At 32.3% G+C, this 21,379-nt stretch overlaps 2 protein-coding genes across 2 annotated transcripts in view; one reads left to right on the top strand and one right to left on the bottom strand.

Annotated features, from left to right (window-relative positions):
* Positions 1–6,894, bottom strand: part of LOC106718963 (probable E3 ubiquitin-protein ligase sinah) — a 44,336-nt gene extending 37,442 nt beyond the window's left edge. The window contains exon 1 of the mRNA XM_014513180.2: positions 6,646–6,894. Within this exon, the coding sequence (XP_014368666.1) occupies positions 6,646–6,669 (24 nt within the window). The 5' untranslated portion in view covers positions 6,670–6,894. The remainder of the gene's footprint in view (positions 1–6,645) is intronic.
* The window catches only part of LOC106718962 (adenylate cyclase type 2), a 121,341-nt gene that overhangs the window by 91,522 nt on the left and 8,440 nt on the right, over positions 1–21,379 (top strand). The window contains exons 6-9 of the mRNA XM_045680403.1: positions 15,137–15,349; positions 18,033–18,160; positions 18,523–18,681; positions 18,775–18,907. Coding sequence (XP_045536359.1) covers positions 15,137–15,349; positions 18,033–18,160; positions 18,523–18,681; positions 18,775–18,907 — 633 coding nt within the window. The remainder of the gene's footprint in view (positions 1–15,136; positions 15,350–18,032; positions 18,161–18,522; positions 18,682–18,774; positions 18,908–21,379) is intronic.

The following is a 21,379-nucleotide window of genomic DNA, read 5'->3' as shown; positions in this document are numbered from 1 at the left end:
GAATTGGGGACGCGGCAATACCCTTACCGGTTGAATTAACTTCGGTAAAATAATATCAATATTCGATTGTTACAAAAAAAGTATACGCCTTGAATGTTTTTACGTGTTACGTTTCTATTGTAAAATTGTACAAGATTGCGGAAATTAGGCAACCTTCACGCAATTGTTGGAGGTGGCAATACAGAGAAAATGTGAAAGTTACGACCTTGAGGTTTTTTTTTCTCTTTATTTTTATAGGGACTTTGGAAACCTTGAGGTTTATGTATTGCCGAAATAACAATACTTATAGGTTATAAAGATGCTAGTAAAAACAGTTTTTTTTATATTAGTTATTTATTGTAAGGAGCGCAGAACAGAAGGGGCGCCACAGGTCTGCGAATTACACAGTCTCACGTAACCCTATTAAACTCTCCTTTCAAGTCATGGTTAAAATGAAACGCCGTAGAAATCTCGCTCAGAGCATTGGAAGTGTTAAAACCGGAACTACTAATTAGTGGTTGCGTCAGTTGTTAGTAGGATTTTTAATCGATTAAATTACATTATTTTTAAAATTGTTGAATTTATGTATATTTTTGGTAATATAAAAAGAGATTAATTACAATTAAATAATTAAGCTACAATACAACGAATGTATGATTATACGTTCATTACTCTTACATTATGTATTCCAGCATTTCAAAATTAGGTCCCGGTTTTTCTACCTAATTGTTATTGAAAACGCTAACACCGCGCCCATAATGATGAAAATAACAGACGTTGCCTATTTGTCACTCTCAGAATTATTAAGTGTACATTTCGTATAAGAAATCGATCCTTAGGGTGGCCCTTATAATAACTGTTTGAATTGGAGGAGTAATTTCATACCTTTAAGGTAACTAAACCAAGTATCACGTGAAATTATTAATTGTATACGCTACCAATAAGGACGTGGTTACACGCATCCTTTCGTCTCCATATTAAGTGGGAAAAAAATCTGTTATGTGTGGATGAAGTTAACAATTACATTGTTTAGAGAAATAGAAGTTATTTTCTACATGGTATAAAGAGGGCAAGAATATTTAAATTAGATTAACTAAATTTCTCCTATTAGGCTATTAATTTGTTAATTTGTATTTTATTAAGTCAACACCGTCTCCTTTCCACTGCCAGTCATGTACAAACAAACGGTCATTAAGAAGTAGTTTGATTTAAAACGCTGTGATGACAAGAGCATTATAATATCTACACAGTAGCACTAGGTAACTGTTATCCATGTACCTATTTTTAACTCCAGGTGTATATAATATATTATGTCCACTTGTACGAAGCCCACCTGTGGGCATAACGAAGTATGTAAATGAATCTCAAGAAAGAGATATAAATAACTGAGAAAATAGGTTAATTAAATTACATAAAATGCATCTCTAATTACCAGAAAAAGTATGTACTATGATATTTATTTACTTTGCTTTCTATGTATTATGCGTAAATGTTTATATTTTTCGTCTCGATCAATCTATTAACGATTCGAAAACATGTTTCGTTTGTAAATGGTTACTGTAAGATACAGTCTGTGTTATCATAACATGAGCCGACCCTCTTTATACAGACTTAAATTATTATCACAAGTAGCCTTTACAAACATATACAAAATGTGTAGTGAGAAAGTTATCTTTAAAAAGGTATAAATGTTTTGAGAAATTAACTTTAAAGTTGCAACCGATGCAATGTTACTTCTTACTAATATTATAAATGCTAAAGCTTGCATCGATGTTTTACTACGTCCTTACTATGTCAATAAATCTGGATGAAATAGAACAGAGATAGATTATAGTCTGGAATACGCATAATACTGACTCCGTTTAATTTCAATAAACTCTTCACAGATGAAGCTAACGACGGCTAGTATCTACAATCGAACCTGGATAAGCGAGAGTTCAAGAAACCACGATTTTTTCCTTCCTTATGGAGGTTGTCCGTCGTGATCGCTCAATGGCTCGCGCTACTGGAGGTTTCTTGCTTAGTTCCACAGTTAATATTTCAATTCAAAGACGTCTGAAAGTCCTCTGAAAGTCGTTAATATCATAGACCATGTGTACATTTAATAGTGGGCTTCCGAGATCAATGTCCCCGTTTTAAACATAATGCTATTTCAGTTTTGTCACACATGACAGGGATGATGATGATACAGAGATTTTGTTTACAGAAACTAATGGTAAATCCGACATTTTTTTACAAAAGGACACTTGTACGGAATCCTTATTTTTTGTCCCAATTGTGGGCAATACGAATCCGGTCCCACGCGCCGGAACCCTATTGGATTACGTGACTGTGGGAAAAAGGATGTATTAACAACGAACCTATTGTTAATAGGTAAGGGTTTTTGGCTGGTCTGTGATCTTTTGAACTGGTTGTTATTAATATATAAAAGTAAAATTAGTAATTAAAATCTATTATATATAGGTAAAATTCAGTTTTCGTTCCCGTACTCCTCCGAAATGGCTTGACCGATTCTCATGAAATTTTGTGAGCATATTGAGTAGGTCTGAGAATCGGCCAACATCTATTTTTCATAACCCCCCCCCCATTTTTTTTATTTTTTTATTTTTTAACTGCGCGCGGACAGAGTCGAGGGCGACAGCTAGTAATGTATATAAATCGTTTCACGATATTTTCTAAGTATTTTTTTGCGTTACGCGACTCCTTGCTTTAGCAGCATTTTTTACAAAGGTTATTCTAGAAATCATAGTAAAAATAAATAAACCATTAAAAGGGCACCACTCATAAATGCTGAATAAATAAAAAGCAATAAAAATTGTATTTAAAATGTATCAAAAATAATAAACATAAATAATCCTACAAAAGTATTAATCTAATTTTTTAAATTTAGTCCAGCGACTTACTTATTAACAAACAAAAGTAATTTAAGATTGACGTATGTATAGGTATACGATTGTTACAAAACAGGTTATGTTAAACTGTAAATCCATAGATAAGATAACTGGATTATTTTACGATACATAAACCACACTGGCAGCAAATCGATTTAGATCGAAGCATCGGCGTTAAATTGTAGCGATGTAACATGAAAAAAACTTTCAGCGTATGTCTATTAAATGCCAATTGTCGCCACCGACTTCGTTTGCGCGAAATTAAAAAATATCTTAGTAGCCTAGGTGTTCTTCCTTGTTGAGCCTTTCTGCAGATACTTTGTAACAAGCATCCATCCATATAAACATTCTCATTTATAATGTTAGTAAGATATTTTTATAAGCCTCAAAACCACATATGTATAAGCTTCCATCACAGAATTGCATAATGAAGGACGTCGGTCCTCGTCTTGAAATTCGTTCTTTATAAAATTATAAAAATTAAACAACCTTTTTATTAAATAATAGATAAAGTGATAGAGTTTTGCTAACGTTTTAATTTTATTTATACCAAGGTGATATAAAACTAGTAATTTTGAATCATTAAATCTTTCCAAGAAGGTCGGGTATAATCATGAAGGTCGGTAATGATGTGATTTTTAATTCATCTTATTAATTTGCTATTAAAATAAAAGGAAAAAATTAATACAGTTTTATAAAGGGCCACTGTCACCCGCTAATGCGTCCGGGATTAAAAAAAAAAAATAAGTAGCCTACGTGTTCTTCAAGACTCTGTTGTACATTTGCCAAATTTCATCAAGTTCCGTGGAGCCATTTCGGAGATACCTTCTAAAATAATCCATCGATCCATCTAAACTTTTACGAATTATTTCAATGGCATTTTTTAGAATATCTTACTAATATTATAAATACGAATGTTCAGATGGATGGATGGATGGATGTTTGTTTGATGGTAACTCCAGAACGGCTCTATCTCTATGCAATTTGGCGTAGATGTAGAACATCGTCCGGAAGAACACATAGGCTACTAATTAAGTTTTTTTTTTTTAATTCCGCGCTAACAGAGTCGAGGGCGACAACTTCTTTTACAAAATTATTTTACTGACAAATGGATTACCCTTATTACAAAAGACGTAGATCCAACAACCTTCACAGTAGTTATAGTTGATAATAATGAATTATTTATAATTTGAATATGGATAGATGAATCCGATAATTATGGGTATGGATAATGGAAAATCCTTTAACTTTACGAAAAAATTTTAGGCTATCTAAAACGTTAAAGCTAATTAACAGTAAGTGTAATTAAAATTATTTTTGTATATATTTTTTTCTATCCATAATTTATAGCATTTAAGTTATAAAATTAACATGTTTTAAATAATATCTTTCATTATGTAGGTTTTAAAAACGTAGACTTCTTTTTTTTTGCAGCGTAAAAATTTAGTAGAAAAACTACCAAACTAAAAGCAGTAAGTATGATGTGTTTTTTAATGAAATATAGAGCCAGACCGAATAAGTCACAAATGTTTTTGTCACAACTACATACGGTGAGTTTCCACTGTTGAAACACATGCATAAAAACACAAAGACAATGACAGAGATTTAAATGTTTTGAAAGTCGAAACCAAGGATAATGGCTATAAAAAACCCTCGACGTAGTCAAATACCTAAGTCCTTTACGCCCCCATATTTAGAAGTACTGGTGAGTGGTGAATCACACAGGATACCCTGTTTTATGTGAATAGCTCATTTCGCTGGATTTTTGATGACGCATTACATTCTAGGAAAAAAATCTATTGAAGAGTATAACATTCCGATGTGCATTATGAAAACGCGGTAAAGATATCGTATAACGTGCAATGACCTCAGTATATGACCCAGATTTTATATAGAGCTAAGAAAAAATACAATTTACTTGATAGTCAGATGTCTTAAAACGTTGGGTTTCCATTACCACTAAAAAGTATCGTTGACATCGAAAATATTGTGATTTTGAACAAGTTTTACGGCAATGGAACCGTAACATTTCATATGTAATCAAGTAAAATAATCATAGTTATGAACACAGCAATATTATCAATATAAATACTTAATATTCAAATTACTTCTTGCAATATTATCCGTATTGTGGTAATTAATCGGCAAATAACAACGTGAATCTAACATTAAAACGGAATAATATTACTCGCAATGAAGAATATGAAAGAAACTCATTGTTAAATATTATGTTAAACTAGTAGAGGCTCGCTACTTCGTTTGCGTGGAACTAAAATAAAAAGTAAATAAGCATATGCACTCTTCTCTAATCAATCTCTCCTCCAAATTAGATCCAGATCCGTAGCCGTTCTAGAGTAATTACAAACTTCGTCCCATACATTCTAAATGAACACATGGTTTTATATTCAAAAAGCTTGTTTAACTTTATCCACTTCAATATCATAAAATATTCGTTCTAATTCCACTAATTTCGTTAATTGATATTTTATTTTTTTACAGTTTATTACTTACTTAAGTAAATAAACTATAAATAAAAACATTAATACTTTGTCGGAACTGAACAAAAAACGATTTGAAATGGAAGAGAAATAAAAGATCAAAGCATTTTATCTGTCTCGAACAAGGCAGTAACCTATGGAGGTCAAACTTCCAGGTAGTGAGATGTCGGTTTAAAAACCAGCTGATTTTCTTTTCAAACTATGAAAGGGAACCTTTTTATACAACTTAAGCACCTTATTACCAAACTAAAAGTCTTTATATTAAGGCTTAATGTACAAAATTCCTAGAAGGGCCTAAAGACTACTATAAGAATACATTATTCTTTTCGGAATGGCATTGTTACACATTATTTATGAGGTTTTGTATATAAGAAGACTTCAACCTATTACTTAAAAAAAAGCTTATCGAGTGACAAATGGATTGTACGATTTCTTATCTTTACTAGAAATAAAATCCATGACTTCTACCGTATTGCAACAGGCACTGTTTACATTATTTTATATTCAACATTTCAAAATCCGAATACCAATTCTTTGTCTATTTCCTCAGTCATTACTTACTGTGGGTTTCTTAGACCAAATTTTCTGTATAAAATATATTGTCACCCCTTTGACAAAATAGAGATAACAATATGTTTTAAAAGTAAATTTTGGTCTCAGAAATGCACAGTTAGTAACATAAAATGCATACGCATATATCACTTATTGCCCACAATTCGTCTGTCGTCTAAATGTAAACAAATATATAAAATGCATAATTGATTGTTGTAATAAACGATATGGTTTATGGATGTCTCAGATTCATGGTATTTCGTGGTTCTTTAAAACAATATAAGATGGCAAACATGTGGTTTATAATAATACACACATGCTGTAGAGACGTGCTCTGAACGTGACAAATATTTCACACTAACAGAGGTAACTAAGAACCTTCTTATCTTGATCGTATTTTTATAACACGACTTTTTAAATTCTATAGAGTCCCGGCAAGAAAAAAAAATTAAATTTAAAGTTGTGAATTTTAGTTATAAAGTAAGTAAGAAGCGATCATTTTAAGATTAGAGATTTTTGGTACCATGAAATCCAAAAAAACGGAAGTTATTTGTCTCTACCAGCACTGATCGGTTAAGGCTGTAGTTATTTTACTATCGTGAAACTTAACCTTGTACAAACTAAAACCTGGCAATGAAAGATTTTTATTTCAAAACGTACACGTATTATATTTTAATGAAGCAGGAAGTAAGTTAAAATAACAATTCAAAAAATAAAATGCTTACCAGTCCTTGAATTCTAGGAAACATTTTTTTCTGTTTACTAATAATTGCACAGAATCCACTAGAATCACAAAGTGTTAGCACAACAAAACTCAAAGGTAACACAAATGACTTTATATCACGAACACACACTTTGATGCATGGCGTAAACAAAACTAGTTGGAGTGCCGCAAGGCGCTAGCTTAGGCCCGCTACTTGCGTACGTGCGCACGAGTCAACGCGTTCGTCGTATCTGAACATAAAGCATGAAGAAAGGCTCGCTTACTCCACACAACGGTTTCAAACGGATGATTCACATGTAGACTTTAAAGGGGGGGAGTGTTGTCCCTTAATCTTTGATATTTATTTTATAAAGCTTTAACTAATTTTTAATCTTTAATTAAAAATACTTGTCTTTTAGGTAAACCGAGATAATAATTGATAATTCTATAATTTGATTTTTTATAATTTCATTTAAAGACAAATTAATGAAAAATAGATAAAATTGTGCAAACTGAAACAAATGTTTGGGACATTAGGAGCAACAAATTTAGGAAAGACAGGAATAGCATATAACAGAAAGAAATAAACTATCACAAACGTCCGAAGAGCACATGACGTATCTGTACATATCAAATTTCTTCACAAAGACATGACGCTTTAAAACAATCCAACCACTCTATACAAATACGTCGCGACGAGGAAAAAATCATGAGACGAATATTTTACAATCTCCGTTACTTCCGCGTCCTCTATTATAATATTTGTTATCATATTGTTTGATAATTACTTTTCCGGGTGTACCAAGTACCAGTTCTCGTATATATTTCCTGTACCGAATCATGTCCATATACAGAGACGTTTAAAACTTCGCTACAATTTAGAATATAAACAATAGCTCTGCTGTTCTTAATTCAGTTGTTTTAATTACAACTACATCAGAGATTCCCAAACTTCTTTTGTCGTAGACCCTCCTCTAGTTTCGTTGAGCGTCCCAATACTATATTTATTCTGCAACTTGTGGACCCTCAACTTTTTTCCTCGTTATCGTACACTCCCACAGGGTTTTCCGTGGAATATCTGGACTACTTTGGGAATGACCAGTCTTTATTATTAGGATTGGAATAGATCGTTTCGAATTTTACTATTTGACCACACATAAGACAAGGAAAGATGTGACAGGTATGTGTGAAGGACCATCCAGAGCTGTAATATACTTTTATTATTTTGATGGACTACATCATTATTCTACTAAATATTTACTAAGACTCAAGGTTCTAATTATGTCCTAACTTAAGAAAACTTTTAACCAAACTAGTAAGTTAACTTCAAATGAATCAATTTTCCCATGTAAGAAATAAATAAGGATTCAAGTCTAGCCATAGTTTAGCTTCGCAATGACATTTTTATGTTCTACGTTCTTAAGCAAAAAGCACGACTAAAAAGTCAAGTTTCACAAACCCGAATCAGTGATTTAGCGAGTAGGTGTAAATTTTAAAATTCAAATGAATCTTTGTTTTGTTTTTCGGGTTTTCAAAAACATCAGAAAAAAACTATTAAAATCCATTTCGGATTTCTATAAGTGTATACTAAATTATTATAGATAACGGCTAAAATTTAAAGAATTTAACGCAACCTTTGAATAAAACAACTCTATATGAAAAGGGTGGGAAGGGGTAGAGTACAAAAATTAGCCCTCTATCACCTAACAGACGAAACACAGAATTGCTTCCACTTCACACCTGACTTCTGTGTGGTCGTGGAATTACACCGGGCAAGGCGACCCATTCGTGCAACAGATGTTGTTGGCGTCTACCAAAAAATCTAATAATTATCTAATAAAAGTTAGATTAATAAATCATTTGATCCATTAATTGGATATTACTTCGCCTAAATGATTAAGACACATTTAATTTACAACACCTATAAAAGCTTGAAGTCTGGCTCAAGCCGCGTGAAGTGGCACGATTTTTGTTTTTGAAATACAGGTTATCACTCATTTGCACATATCAACATCAACCCATTTTGGCGAACATGATTTTTGGAGATTAAAAACTCACCAAAATCAAAAGCCGCAACGGGTTTGTGTAAAGTTGATACCTGAACTAAGAAATTAAATTAAATTAACCTTCGCAGTTTTATACATCGAATAGGTCAGTTCGACACGTAAAGATTTATTGGAAACAAGATAAGGCATTTAAATTTTTTAATATACCAAAATGTCAAGGGCTTATAATAATCGATTTAGTCGTAGGAGTTATTTTTCATAATACATTATCTTTTTCCAATTATTTTCTATTTAAAATTTCAATCCGCTTGACATTCCTGGCTAATCCTTCTGGTTTAAAATCTCTATTGTTTCATCGATTGCCGAGTTCTAGTGAAACTCTATTAAAAGACTATGATCCAATAATTCCTTAAACAATGTCCTTTTCGACTTAGTTTTATCAGTAGTGCCTAAATTGTGTTTTATTGGCCCTTATTTCAAAGTCATCTTCATTTAAATTTATAGCACGTTATAATTGGTTATTGACTTATTTTTATTGATTTTATGCTCAGTCGTTTTATCAATTAATCCGCGATAACCTACTTTTAGAAGTATTATTCTGGCTTTAAGATTCCGTTTGATTCTCCGATAGCATTTTATTGAGGAAATACAATGTTATCGACATCTTCCAAATCTACATCGATAGCACCCTCGATCTGATAACCTCATTTCTCTTTTTTATCAAGTTAAGTAATAAATATGTAGTTTCAATCGTATTTTAATGTTTTACCTTATATTTTTAAATTGTTTTTAATAGACGCAGTTAACAGCACTTGATATTTTTATTGTCTGTTGACGAGTCTCGTAAAGGGTTCGTGACAGCTGGTGATGATTTCTGTCAGTAGGTAAAGGTAGTTGTTGACAATTACTGTCGTCAACAAGACGTAGAACTTCATGTCTCTTGGTACCCAAAGCAAAAAATGAAAATGATAACTTTTTTTTATTGCACCTTAAAAGTGTATAATAGCTCGTGTTCAGGTAATTCTTGGATTAAACTTTTAATTTCTCATGTGTTGCTGCTAGTATAAATTAATAAAAGGAGTACGAATTTAGTTGTATCAGTAGAAATAAGATTTCTCAGGACCAGTTTTAGAACATTGATGATTCCAAAGTGCAAATAATTTGTCTAAATTTTAGTTTATGTTATTTGTATCTACTTGTATGTTCTTTTATTATTTCACAGCATTGTTTTGTTTCGAACAGGTTTCTTCGTCGGTGTTTTCGTGCGGTTTCTGATAACAGTTCCAAGTGTATTTATGTTCAAATTTACCTCGTTAATGATGTAATTTGTTGAACAGGACACGATTACATACGTCATCGCGTCAAGGCCTTCTCTTGTTTTTATCGTTTCATAAGGTCTCAATTCGTCGTTTTACGATTAATTTAATTGCGTATAACATATCATAGAACATTTGATTATTTCTTATCTAGATTTTTCAAAATCTGTTACAAAAAACAATCTTTTGTCTTCTTTGGAATCCCCCACATTTATGTCGTCGATCATTAAGGGGACAAGTTTCTATTGTTTTATTCTGGGCTTTCCAAACACCAACACGCAACTCTTTGTTTCCTTCATAAACAAAGGTACAGGTCGATTTCATAAGTTAGTGTTCCCGAAAATAATAGGTAATTTATCGATAGCATTATTAAGATAAAATAACTAGCTTATAGAGAATTGAAGTTATTAATATAAATGAATCTGAGTGGCTTACCGTTGGTTTCTAAGACCATAATCTTTTTACAAAAAATATCGTTATCACTGTCATTATTTTTGACAAAACAGAGGTATTAATATGTTTTAAACGGAGATTATTTGGTTTCAGAGACTTACTAGTGAGATTTGAAATAGAACTTTAATTTTTTTTCGTTACCACTGGTGTTTTTTTTTTAATTACAGATTTATCTCCATTATTAAGTATGTATTACCTATCTGTTTACTTAATTGACAGCTTTTTACATGATCTGTTATTCTAAATTTTAATACCTTGGGATTCTGACATCAAAATTTCTGTATAAAATATATCGTCATCATAATCTTTGACGAAACATAGACAACAATATTCTTTTTTTTCGTCTTGGAAATCAACAGTTATTCTTTTGTTTTTCTAGTCTATGTTTATGTATCAAAGCTAAGTCGTAGTTGAAATAAGAAAAAACAATTGATATATTTTATTACGATAGTCTTTTATCATCTAGTGAACTAGACATCAGTGGTATAGTATCTGTCTTGCAATAAACGATTCCAATGTTTTGAAACATACGACATATCGTATAATAAAGAACATATCGTACGATATCCACTTTAAAACAACGATAACCCGGTCATCAGTATTTAATCGTAAGCCATTACGCCTTATCGTGTTTATTTATCGCGTATAACGATTCCGACGATAGTTTGCACCGAAACGAAGCACATACTTTGACGTATACATGCAGAGGTCATATCTGAAATATATTTACTTACTGCGCTGATGCAGCGACACAAAATGGGTATTGGCCTCCAATACAAGGGATCACGAACTCCTGTCCTGCGCTCCCTTCTGTCATTTGATCGCTTTTAACTTCGTTAGATAGGCTACCTGATGACAATGGGAGAGGATCGTGAGGTTAATGAAGCGTGTCTCGGAATCCCGATATTGACCCTGATATTGCTGGTGGGACAACGTACAGTTACACCAGCAGATAAAAATGAAATATATTTAAACTTATACACTTCACGTGTGTATTTAAGTTATAAAAGTCAAACATACAAAAAAAGATAACAACGATTTCTGCATTGAGTTCAAAAATCAGTCAATGACCTAAGTGATGAAATCTTCTTTAAAAGAGATTATAAAAGAGCGAGAGTAAAGTCATAGAATCATGAGATGTACATATATTTATTAAGTGTATATACCAAGTAATACCGTACTTGAACTTAATAAAATTACACAAACATAAGTATATGGTTTTGAAATTATTTCAGTACAGTCAAAAGAAATATATTTAGAGCGTCGGTGGATCAGGGGTTAAGCATTTGACTTGTAATCTTCAGGTCTTGGCTTCAAATCCCGCCATGTACCAATGTGTTCTTCGATTTTCGATTTACATATGGACATTATCGTGATGCAACATTTAAATATCAGCAAAATGAATTTAAAAAATAAGTGTGAATTCAAGAGAAAAAAAAGGGTTCGTCATCTCTGCCTATCCTTTCTGGGTTACAGGCGTGAGTTGTTTTCACTTCAATCCATATAAGTTCAAAGGTCTAAATTGTGTTTTGTAGATAAATCATTACAAAATGACCTCAAGCTCATGACCTCTTATTATATAATTAACTAATTACTAATATTTATTAATTTATTTGCCAAAATTCATTAAGTAAATATTTATTTCTTGTAAAGTTTAATTTATTTCAATTAGGTCATTTGATGTGTCTTATCTAATGTTCATGAAAATAATTATCGTAGTAAATGCTAGGAAATCATAATTTTTTTAATATAGAATATTCGTAATTAATTACTAGTTGTCACTCGCGCTGCCGTGACGTGGGCTCAGTTAAAAAAAAAATAGCTGTCACCCATAATGACGTCCGCGTGAAATTTAAAAAAAACTTATAATTACTAGTAGGCTATGTGTTCTTCCAGATGCTCTACATCTATACGAAATTTATTGAAATGCATTGAACCGTTTTGGACATACCTTCTGATAAATATCTATCTAGATCTAGACATTCGAATTTATAATATTCGTAATTTTTATTATTGTGAGGACCACTGTTTTTTTGTTTTATACGTTAGTTGTCTTTAAATATATTTTTTAAGAATTTAAAACAAACTTTAAATAATCATATTATTTATAGTTTTAAGAATTGTTTATAATAATTGTTATTGTTTAATGTGCGAGTAAGTAAAACTTACTAAACACAGACGCTTGATAGCTAAACGGAAACTGATAAGACTTGCGGTGGTCTCATATGATAACTTAATAATCTAAACTTATGTCTCCCTTAGCGACCATTTAACCTAAGTGTGGCCATGTAAGTTGTTAATAAAAATAGTTTAAGTATTGTCACAAATAAAAACTAACCGTTCGAAATCGATCTACATTGTTCATAGTTCAATCACTTTTTCGCATTACCCCAAAGAATGTATTTAAAAGTACTTCGTGGAACCAAAATAACAGCAGACAATTCAGTTCAAAGTAATTTTAATTAGTTAAGGAAAAAAAGGTTTGAAACATGTCATAAATGATTTAAATATCAATAACCGAATTTATGACAAAAAATGCCAACCTCCACGAGATCCATGCAGCCGTTCTGGAGATACCTTCTAACAAACAATTCTCCATCCATCCAAACATACGCGTTTATAAGCATTTTATTTAATTTCATTAATTATTTACATGACTCGAATCGTTTCGAAAAAACATTTCTCTATATGGGAACCGGTCGTATGACAATGACCCGGTTTCTGTCCGTCTGTTTCGCTACAAGTCTTATGTCACGTATGCACACAACTAAAATGTAATCTGAGTCGTACGCACATCCGCTGACCGCTGAGAGAATGATAAACATTCGTCACTGACGCACGATAGTGGTAAATGAAATTTGAAATTCGAATTAATTTATTCATCGAAAGAACAAATGAAGAGAGAACGGAGAAAGTTGAAAAAAGTGGCCTACCACTTTTTTTCGGTTGAAATTAATACAATTCGATTCTTGATATCGGCCAGAAAATTATTTTAAAAGGATTTTACAAAAAATTGTTCGATTGCTCTAATTCAATTAAGCATCTTGTTTTAGATTTGAAAAATTATCTCTATTTTATTAATAAATTACATATCTCCTTATTATATTAGGAATCGTCCAGAAATCACACGAGGCTCGAAAAGGCGTGGGGGTGGGGCGGAAATTATACTATCAACGAAATTGAAGTAAAAATTAATTTTATGACTGCAAAATTATAAAAAATTCTGACGTAAAGGGAATTCCATGAAGCATTCACAACAAATTTTGTCATGGTTTTTACGCGATTTCCTTTCCTGAATGTAGTTCAATGAAATGATAACAGTTTTCGCTAATTATATTTATACGAGAGCGTCGGTGGCTCAGGGATTAAGCACTTGACTTGCAATCTGCAGGCCTAGGGTTCGGTTCGTATCCCGCCATGTACCAATGTGTTTTTCGATTTTCGATTTACTTATGTACATTTATCCGACGTTCTTACGGTGAAGGAAAACATCGTGATGCAATCTGCACATGTCTGAGAAGAAATTCAAAGATATGTGTGAAGTCAACCAACCCACACTTGGCCAGCGTGGTTGACTATGGCCTAGTCACCCCTAAGTTAGGGTAGGCTCCGAGCCCCCCGATTGGGACGTAAGCTGATGATAATGAATTAAATAGTGTATATAACTGGATATTTTATTAAGAAAACTTCAATAAAACAAGTTAGCCTTGTGACATGGTTTTTATGAAATGTGGACTTGACGAAAATGTATTCAGCTGCATTTAAAATGAACGAATTTTTTGGCCTCGTTTTAACATGATTTTAATACATTGTTTCTACAGGGAACCTTGGTATAAACACACAAGGAATTAGAATAAATAAATATATTTTCTTGGTTATTTTTTAATATTCATTCTAATTTTCACTTTACACTTACTTAAGTAATGCTACGCCTTAATAAATATTAAAGGACTCTGAGTGTGGCAATAATTTAATTGATCTTTTAATTATTTTCATTTGTTAATATTACTTAGATATATCTCTTTTAAATTTCAATGTTGTGAGATTTTACCAAGAAATTACAACTACGACTCTACAATTTAATGGACAGAAATTGTCTTCAGATTTTTACAATTTCCCTTGACGGACTACTTCCGGTTCTCTCGGTTTACTCTACGCACCATTTCCTTGTGTTTTTAGTCTTCTAAATGTTTATTATAGAGATAGCGAGAATTATGAAGCTTAACTTCCTGTCAAATAATCTGATTGATATTTTAATCACAACCTTTAAAGGTTTCAGGCTCATGATAACATGTCAGGTTATGAAACATATTTGTGCACGGTGTACGAGTTTGTTATGTTAATTAATTGTTAATAAGGTTTATTTTAGTACCTAAACTAACACTTTCATGCAATAAGAATACATCTGACAGTTACTTCTAGTTTCTATCAGAATAAAGAATCGAAATCCATTGCAAAAATTGCAACGCCTGCGTAATAAAAAAAGCAAATCTTTAGTTTATATTATCCACTACTATTTTTCTACTTTGGTTTCATTCATTTTATAAATTGAAAAAATTGCATGGTTTTAAAGCTTCCGTTAGCTTTAAACGACCTTCAGTTTTGTTTATAATTATTTTATTTAGTTGAAATAACTTTCCAGTGAACTTACTTGAATTTGGATTGGAAAAATATGATCAAGTTTTTCTCTTACCTACTCTAGTGTAGCACACCAAACTAATTAACTCTTCATTTCTAGGTGAAGCGATCGATAATGTTGAAGATGGCGGACGCGTGCGCCGACACGTCGAAGCAAACGCGCTTCCACGAGATGCACGTGCAGCGGCACAACAACGTCAGCATTCTATACGCGGACATCGTCAACTTTACACCGCTCTCCGAACGACTCAGCGCCTCGGATTTAGTCAAGACACTCAATGAACTATTCGGAAGATTCGATCAGATCGCCCAGGTTGGTTTCCAAGTTGAGCTTTGTTTTTGCACCTGTGCGGTATAGAATTGCAAAATCGATTAATCTTGATTTGTAATGAAAATTGACACGGAATCTTTGAATTAGGGAATTGCGGCTATGTTTCTTACAGGCGCAATAAATAATTTAATCCGAGTATTATGATATTTCTCAGACTAGTAGTTCCTAAACTAACAATTAGTTAATCTATAAGAATGGCATGAAAATTTACGATAATTTTAACATTTCCAAATATTTTCTGTCGCAAAGCAGTGACGTTAGTAAATTGCAAAACTTTTCGACAGGTACAGCAGTAAATTGTGAATCGAAAATGCAGAACGAATATATTAAAACTTCAAAGCCGTACTGTACAACGATTGTTATTTATTTTAGTTTCGTCGGGAACACCTAACAACGTCGAGTTATTGGGCTTTTGTTAAAGTTACAGTTTGTTTAGGCTAAGGAACTAAGGGAATACTAACATTTTTGACCGATGTTGACTACAACATAGGCATTAATTTTATGTGTAAATCAGTAAAATCACAGTTGAAATAATTATATTTCGAAAGTGTTTTACCAAGAAATTAAGAGTTTTATAAGTACTAGCTGTCATTGAAAAAAAAAAAAGTAGTAGCTGATGTGTTCTTCCAGACCTTTAACATCTATGCCAAATTTCAGCGAGATCCATGCACCCGTTCTTACAAATATTCATCCATTCATCCATCCACACATTTACATTTATAATATTAGTAAGATTACTGGCACACAAGACTGGTAAAGAATCCTAACGAAAGATTTTAGAATTTCGAAGTAGATTTTTTTTTTGTATTGTGTATATTTATGAAGTGTCTAAAGATACTTTACCAATCACAAACAAATAAATAATATATCGTATCATTATATTTTTATGTATATGTAACTAGCTGTTGCCCGCGACTCTGTCCCCGCGGAATTATTGAAATATCTTATTTAGTAACTTAAAAAGTAGTGTGTTCTTCCTGACTATTTTCTACATCTATGCCAAATTTCAGCGATATCCATTTAGCAGTTCTGGAGATACCATGTAGCAAACATCCATACATCCATCTAAACGTTCGCATTTATAATATTAGTAAGATTAAAAATTGAAAGTTTTACTTTTTGGTAGGAATACTGTTGTCTTGTTTCACACTCAATAAATGTTTATAAATAAACAATCACTTCGAATACTTTATGGGTTTTTACTTTATCGTAATTTATACAACGATCCGGATGTTTTTTTTCTTTTAGCATTGGAAAAATGCTTTAAAATACCTTAATACTTTACGATTTTTTTTATCAACTGTCGTCGATAAAGAAAATAAATAAAATGGCAGAATGTAAACAAATTCATGAACTTCTGATGTAGATGAATATAATAATACTAGCTGTTACCCGCGACTCCGTACGTGCGGATTGTAAAAATAAATAATAAGTAGTGTTCTTCCAGACTATGTTCTATATCAAATTTCATCGAGATCCATTGACAGGTACTAGAGATACCTTCAAACAAACATCCAGCTTAACTATGTAATCTTTGGCACAATGCAGTTATTTAACTAGTAGAAAGATTGCTGGCTGACATTAAAGAGTATTCGAAACGGCGCCGATAAAAGTTTTCTAAAGTTAACAAAATGCAATATTCCTTTTACAAAGGATACTAGGAAAGAAGGCTTTCAAACATATGTTCCCTTTTCATTCATAATCGTGCATGGATGTCAAGTATACGTTTGAAAGAATCTACTTTTAAAAGTTAAAAGGAAGTTAACTCCATAAGACATGTTACTTTTATAAATAGGTATGATATTTTCTAACATATTGCTCTTGCATAATATATTATGTTTTTCTTACATTAGATTTTTTCATAAATTAAAAATTACAAGCGTTACAATAATTATTTTAATTAAAACACCGAATTCAACTCGTCATGAAATGTCAGCGCGCAGTAATTATCTTTGAATAAAAATAACTTGTATCCAAATGTATGTGAACTTTTAACTATGATGTCTTTTGTATAGTATAAAATAACTGTTGTTTTTTAATCTTACTAATATTATAAATGTGAATGTTTGGATGGATGGATGAATGTCAGAAGGCATCCCTAGAACGGCTTAAAAGATCTCGATGAAATTTGGCATGTATGTAGAATATAGTCTGGAAGAAAATATAGAGTACTAATTTTTTTTTAAATTTCACACAGCTAGTTCATGGTTTAACTGCAATTAGAAACTACTAACTGCAAGTAAATAAAATTATTTCGCACCGTAACCTATAATTTGTGTTAATGCAAAATAAGTATAGTTCCAGAACACATGTAATCATGTAATCTTGGTTGGTGAGCCATCGGTGGACCGATATTTTTGGGGGGATTTAAATAATGTACATAGATGTAACGGTACGACTATGATACGACCATTTCAACTATCTTACTAATATTATAAATGCGAATGTTTGGATGGATGGATGGATAAATGGATGGATGGATGTTTGTTTGAAGGTAGGATGAAATTTGGCACATATGTAAAAATTCTGGAAGAATACATAGGCTACTTATAATGTTTTTTTTATTTCGCGTGGACGAAGTCGCGAGCAAAAGCTCGTTTATTATTAAATGGGATTAGCGAATCACAAATAGCAGATACTCCCATTACAATATTAATGTCAACAGGAGAACCAATGCATGCGTATCAAGATCCTCGGAGACTGCTACTACTGCGTGTCGGGGCTGCCGGTGTCGCGGCCCAACCACGCCTACAATTGCGTCAACATGGGCCTACAGATGATTGACGCGATACGGTTAGTTCAATACGATAAAATAAGTTTGTCTTAAGTTCTTCTTTTAAGTCTTAAATGTGACAGAAAGCAACTTAAATTCACTTACTTGTTAAGAGAAAGCAGTTAAGTAAGAGAGAAATCGTGAATCTGGATTCATAGAGAGAGAGATACAGAGAAGGAGAGACAGAGAGAGAGAGAGAAATAGAAATTCCATCATTACTAAGAATAGTATAATGCGTCAATGTACCTACATCGATAGCCTTGATGTTAAGGGTAAGGACGTCTAATTACATGTCCGTGGGTTCGAATCCCGGCTTTGACTTTCCTGTTATTTGGATTTGTTACATATTTATACTTATTTGGCGTGCATTGTCTTTGTATAGTTTCGTTCGAGAGGCAACCGGTTTTAACGTGGACATGCGCATCGGGATTCACACGGGCAACGTGCTGTGCGGCGTGCTGGGCCTCAGGAAATGGCAGTTCGATGTCTGGAGCGATGACGTCACGCTCGCCAATCACATGGAGTCAGGCGGAATTGCAGGGTGAGTTGGAAAACTTGATTTAATTTAATAAAAAATTATGTGTACTATTGTAATTTATCGATTTCATGAAAGCGATCTATGTGATATTTTTAGGCGCGTTCACATCACTAAAGCGACGATGCTGCAGCTGGGAGGTAGATTCGAGGTAGAGCCGGGCGAAGGAGCAGCGCGCGAGGGGTATCTCGCTGACCACAAGGTGGAGACGTACCTCATTGTACCTCCCAGGGTTAGTGATTACCGATAAAGCATCTTTTATTTTATATTGATATTTTTAAAATAGTTCATATTTACAGGGAGAATTATGACTTGTGAAAAAAAAAATCTTCGTTAAAAATCTGACAGTCAAAATATTAGCGACATAGATTTGAAACATACATATTTTGTTGGAGCTAGGTACTTATATCCTGGATAATATTAGAACGTCAAATGCTATTGTCGGCAGTATCATGTTAAATGGACGGCAAAATGTAGCCTAAGGCAGACATTCTTTAAGCAATTTGCATGATAATAGTGAATATATTATCATGTATTTTTTAATTCATAGTAATTCTAGTTATTCATAGAATTTTAAAGATTTTTGAATCTTATTATTAATTCATGGATCAGAAAAATTATGTTTAAATTACCGTTGAAAAAATAAGTTAATAAAAAATACACATTTCGACATAACAAAGCGATAAAAATTTTCACATCAGTCAATGTTTTTATTCCCTTTTGGATAACTTATACAAACTCAAGTACATCTTACATTTTTATAACGCCTAACACAGAATTCTTAATGAGACGAATACGTTTCTGCTTTACCTTTTCAAGTAAAATGCGAAAGAACTTTTACAAATTTTTGCGGTCTGTAATTAAAACTTTATCATGGCTATCTCGAAACTCTAAAGAAAAAACAAAAAATTTCCTAACAAATAATACTTTAAGGTTGATGTTTCATTTTTGAAAAGTAATTTTTGAAATTATGTTCTTATGAAAAATTTCTGAAGTAGAAAGGATTTTCATGTAAATTTTATTGCATCGTATAATATACTATATATATATAGTATAGGGAGAATTTTGATTCTATAATTACAAATACTTGTATCATTAAGATTGAATGTGGATGGCTATAAAGGTAGAGGAAGACCAAAGAAAGTATGGATGGATTGTGTGAAAGAGGATATGCGTAAGAAGGGGGTAAATTCAGATATGACGGCTGATAGAGATGTATGGAGGAGTAGTACATACCTTACTGTGCCAACCCTCCATATGGATAAGGGCAGGTTGATGATGATGAAATACATGTATCAATTCGAAAGACTGCAAGAAACTTTTTATCCGTAGATTCGTTTGAATCTTTGATTTCAACTATCCTATATCTATCTATATGAAACTATCCTATACAAGCATTCGACTTTCTTACATTATATTAACGTTAGCTCTAAAATTACGGAACATTCGCAGTTCGTAAATTAATTAAATCTAATGAACGTACTGCGGTTTTATAAACTGTACATTGGGAGTGAATGAAATCATGAAAATATTGAAAACGATGGAGAAATGTTACTTCTGGGCTGCTATGAATAATTTTGAGTTGACTTGTAGTAGTAAAGATTTTTACATACTAGCTTTTACCCGCGACTCCGTCCGCGCGGAATAAAAAAATAGAAAACGGGGTAAAAATTATCCTATGTCCGTTTCCTGGTTCTAAGCTACCTGCCCACTAATTTTCAGTCAAATCGATTCAGCCGTTCTTGAGTTATAAATAGTGTAACTAACACGACACGACTTTCTTTTATATATATAGATAAATAAGAAGATATCAAAAAGCAGAATAATTATATTGCTAGTTACAATATAATTTCTCATGTCTTTAAAAAGTACTAAACAAAATGTTATAACATTGCAGGATTTTTATGTAGAATTTTGTTTTGTGTGTACAAAAGTGTAATTAATTTTTAAGGATAAATGCGCTAATTAGATATTGTCTCACTGTGATGTAAATCTTTTCAAAATTTCAGTATATACTGAGGAATCTTTGAAAACTTATGTTTGATGTAAGACAAGCATAACTTTGTCACATGATTGATGGTTTCCTGAGAGATGTGCTTTTATCGTGAAGTGAATTATCGCTAGAGGAAGATGAATCACTGCTACTCTAGTGTTTTATTTAACACTTAACACAAAGTTTTTGTTTACAAATAATAAATGATTTTTCGTAATATTAATACTGCAACATTCAGAGAGCATGTGATGTAATCTTATATATAAAATTCTCGTGTCACGGGGTTCGAACTTGAACTCCTCCGAAACGGCTTGACCGATTCTCATGAAATTTTGTGAGCATATTCAGTAGGTCTAAGAATCGGCCAACATCTATTTTTAATAACAAAAACTAAATGGGGGGGAGGCCCATTTAGTTTTTTTTTCTTCTTCTTCTTTTCAAAATAAAAAGCTAGCTAGTTGACTTAAAAATGTATCAATTTTCAGATGATTTTTAATTCAATGATTCAAAACAATTAATACTAGCTTGTATTTGGAATAAATAAGAAGGTACTAAAAAAAAATATAATAAAATTCCACCAAGTTCTAAGTATAAGGGGAAAATCTTAATTACGTATACAGCGAAGAAAAGGAAAAAATCTACGACGTCAATTGCCGCGTTCAAATGAAAGCGCTCAGGTTAATAACGACGGAAGTGCGGATTTAATGTTCA

This window comes from Papilio machaon, chromosome 12, assembly GCF_912999745.1.
Source record: "Papilio machaon chromosome 12, ilPapMach1.1, whole genome shotgun sequence".
Taxonomy (NCBI): Eukaryota; Metazoa; Arthropoda; class Insecta; order Lepidoptera; family Papilionidae; genus Papilio; species Papilio machaon.
The sequence above is the reverse complement of the archived record's forward strand: the minus strand, read 5'-3'. Positions and strand labels throughout refer to the sequence as shown.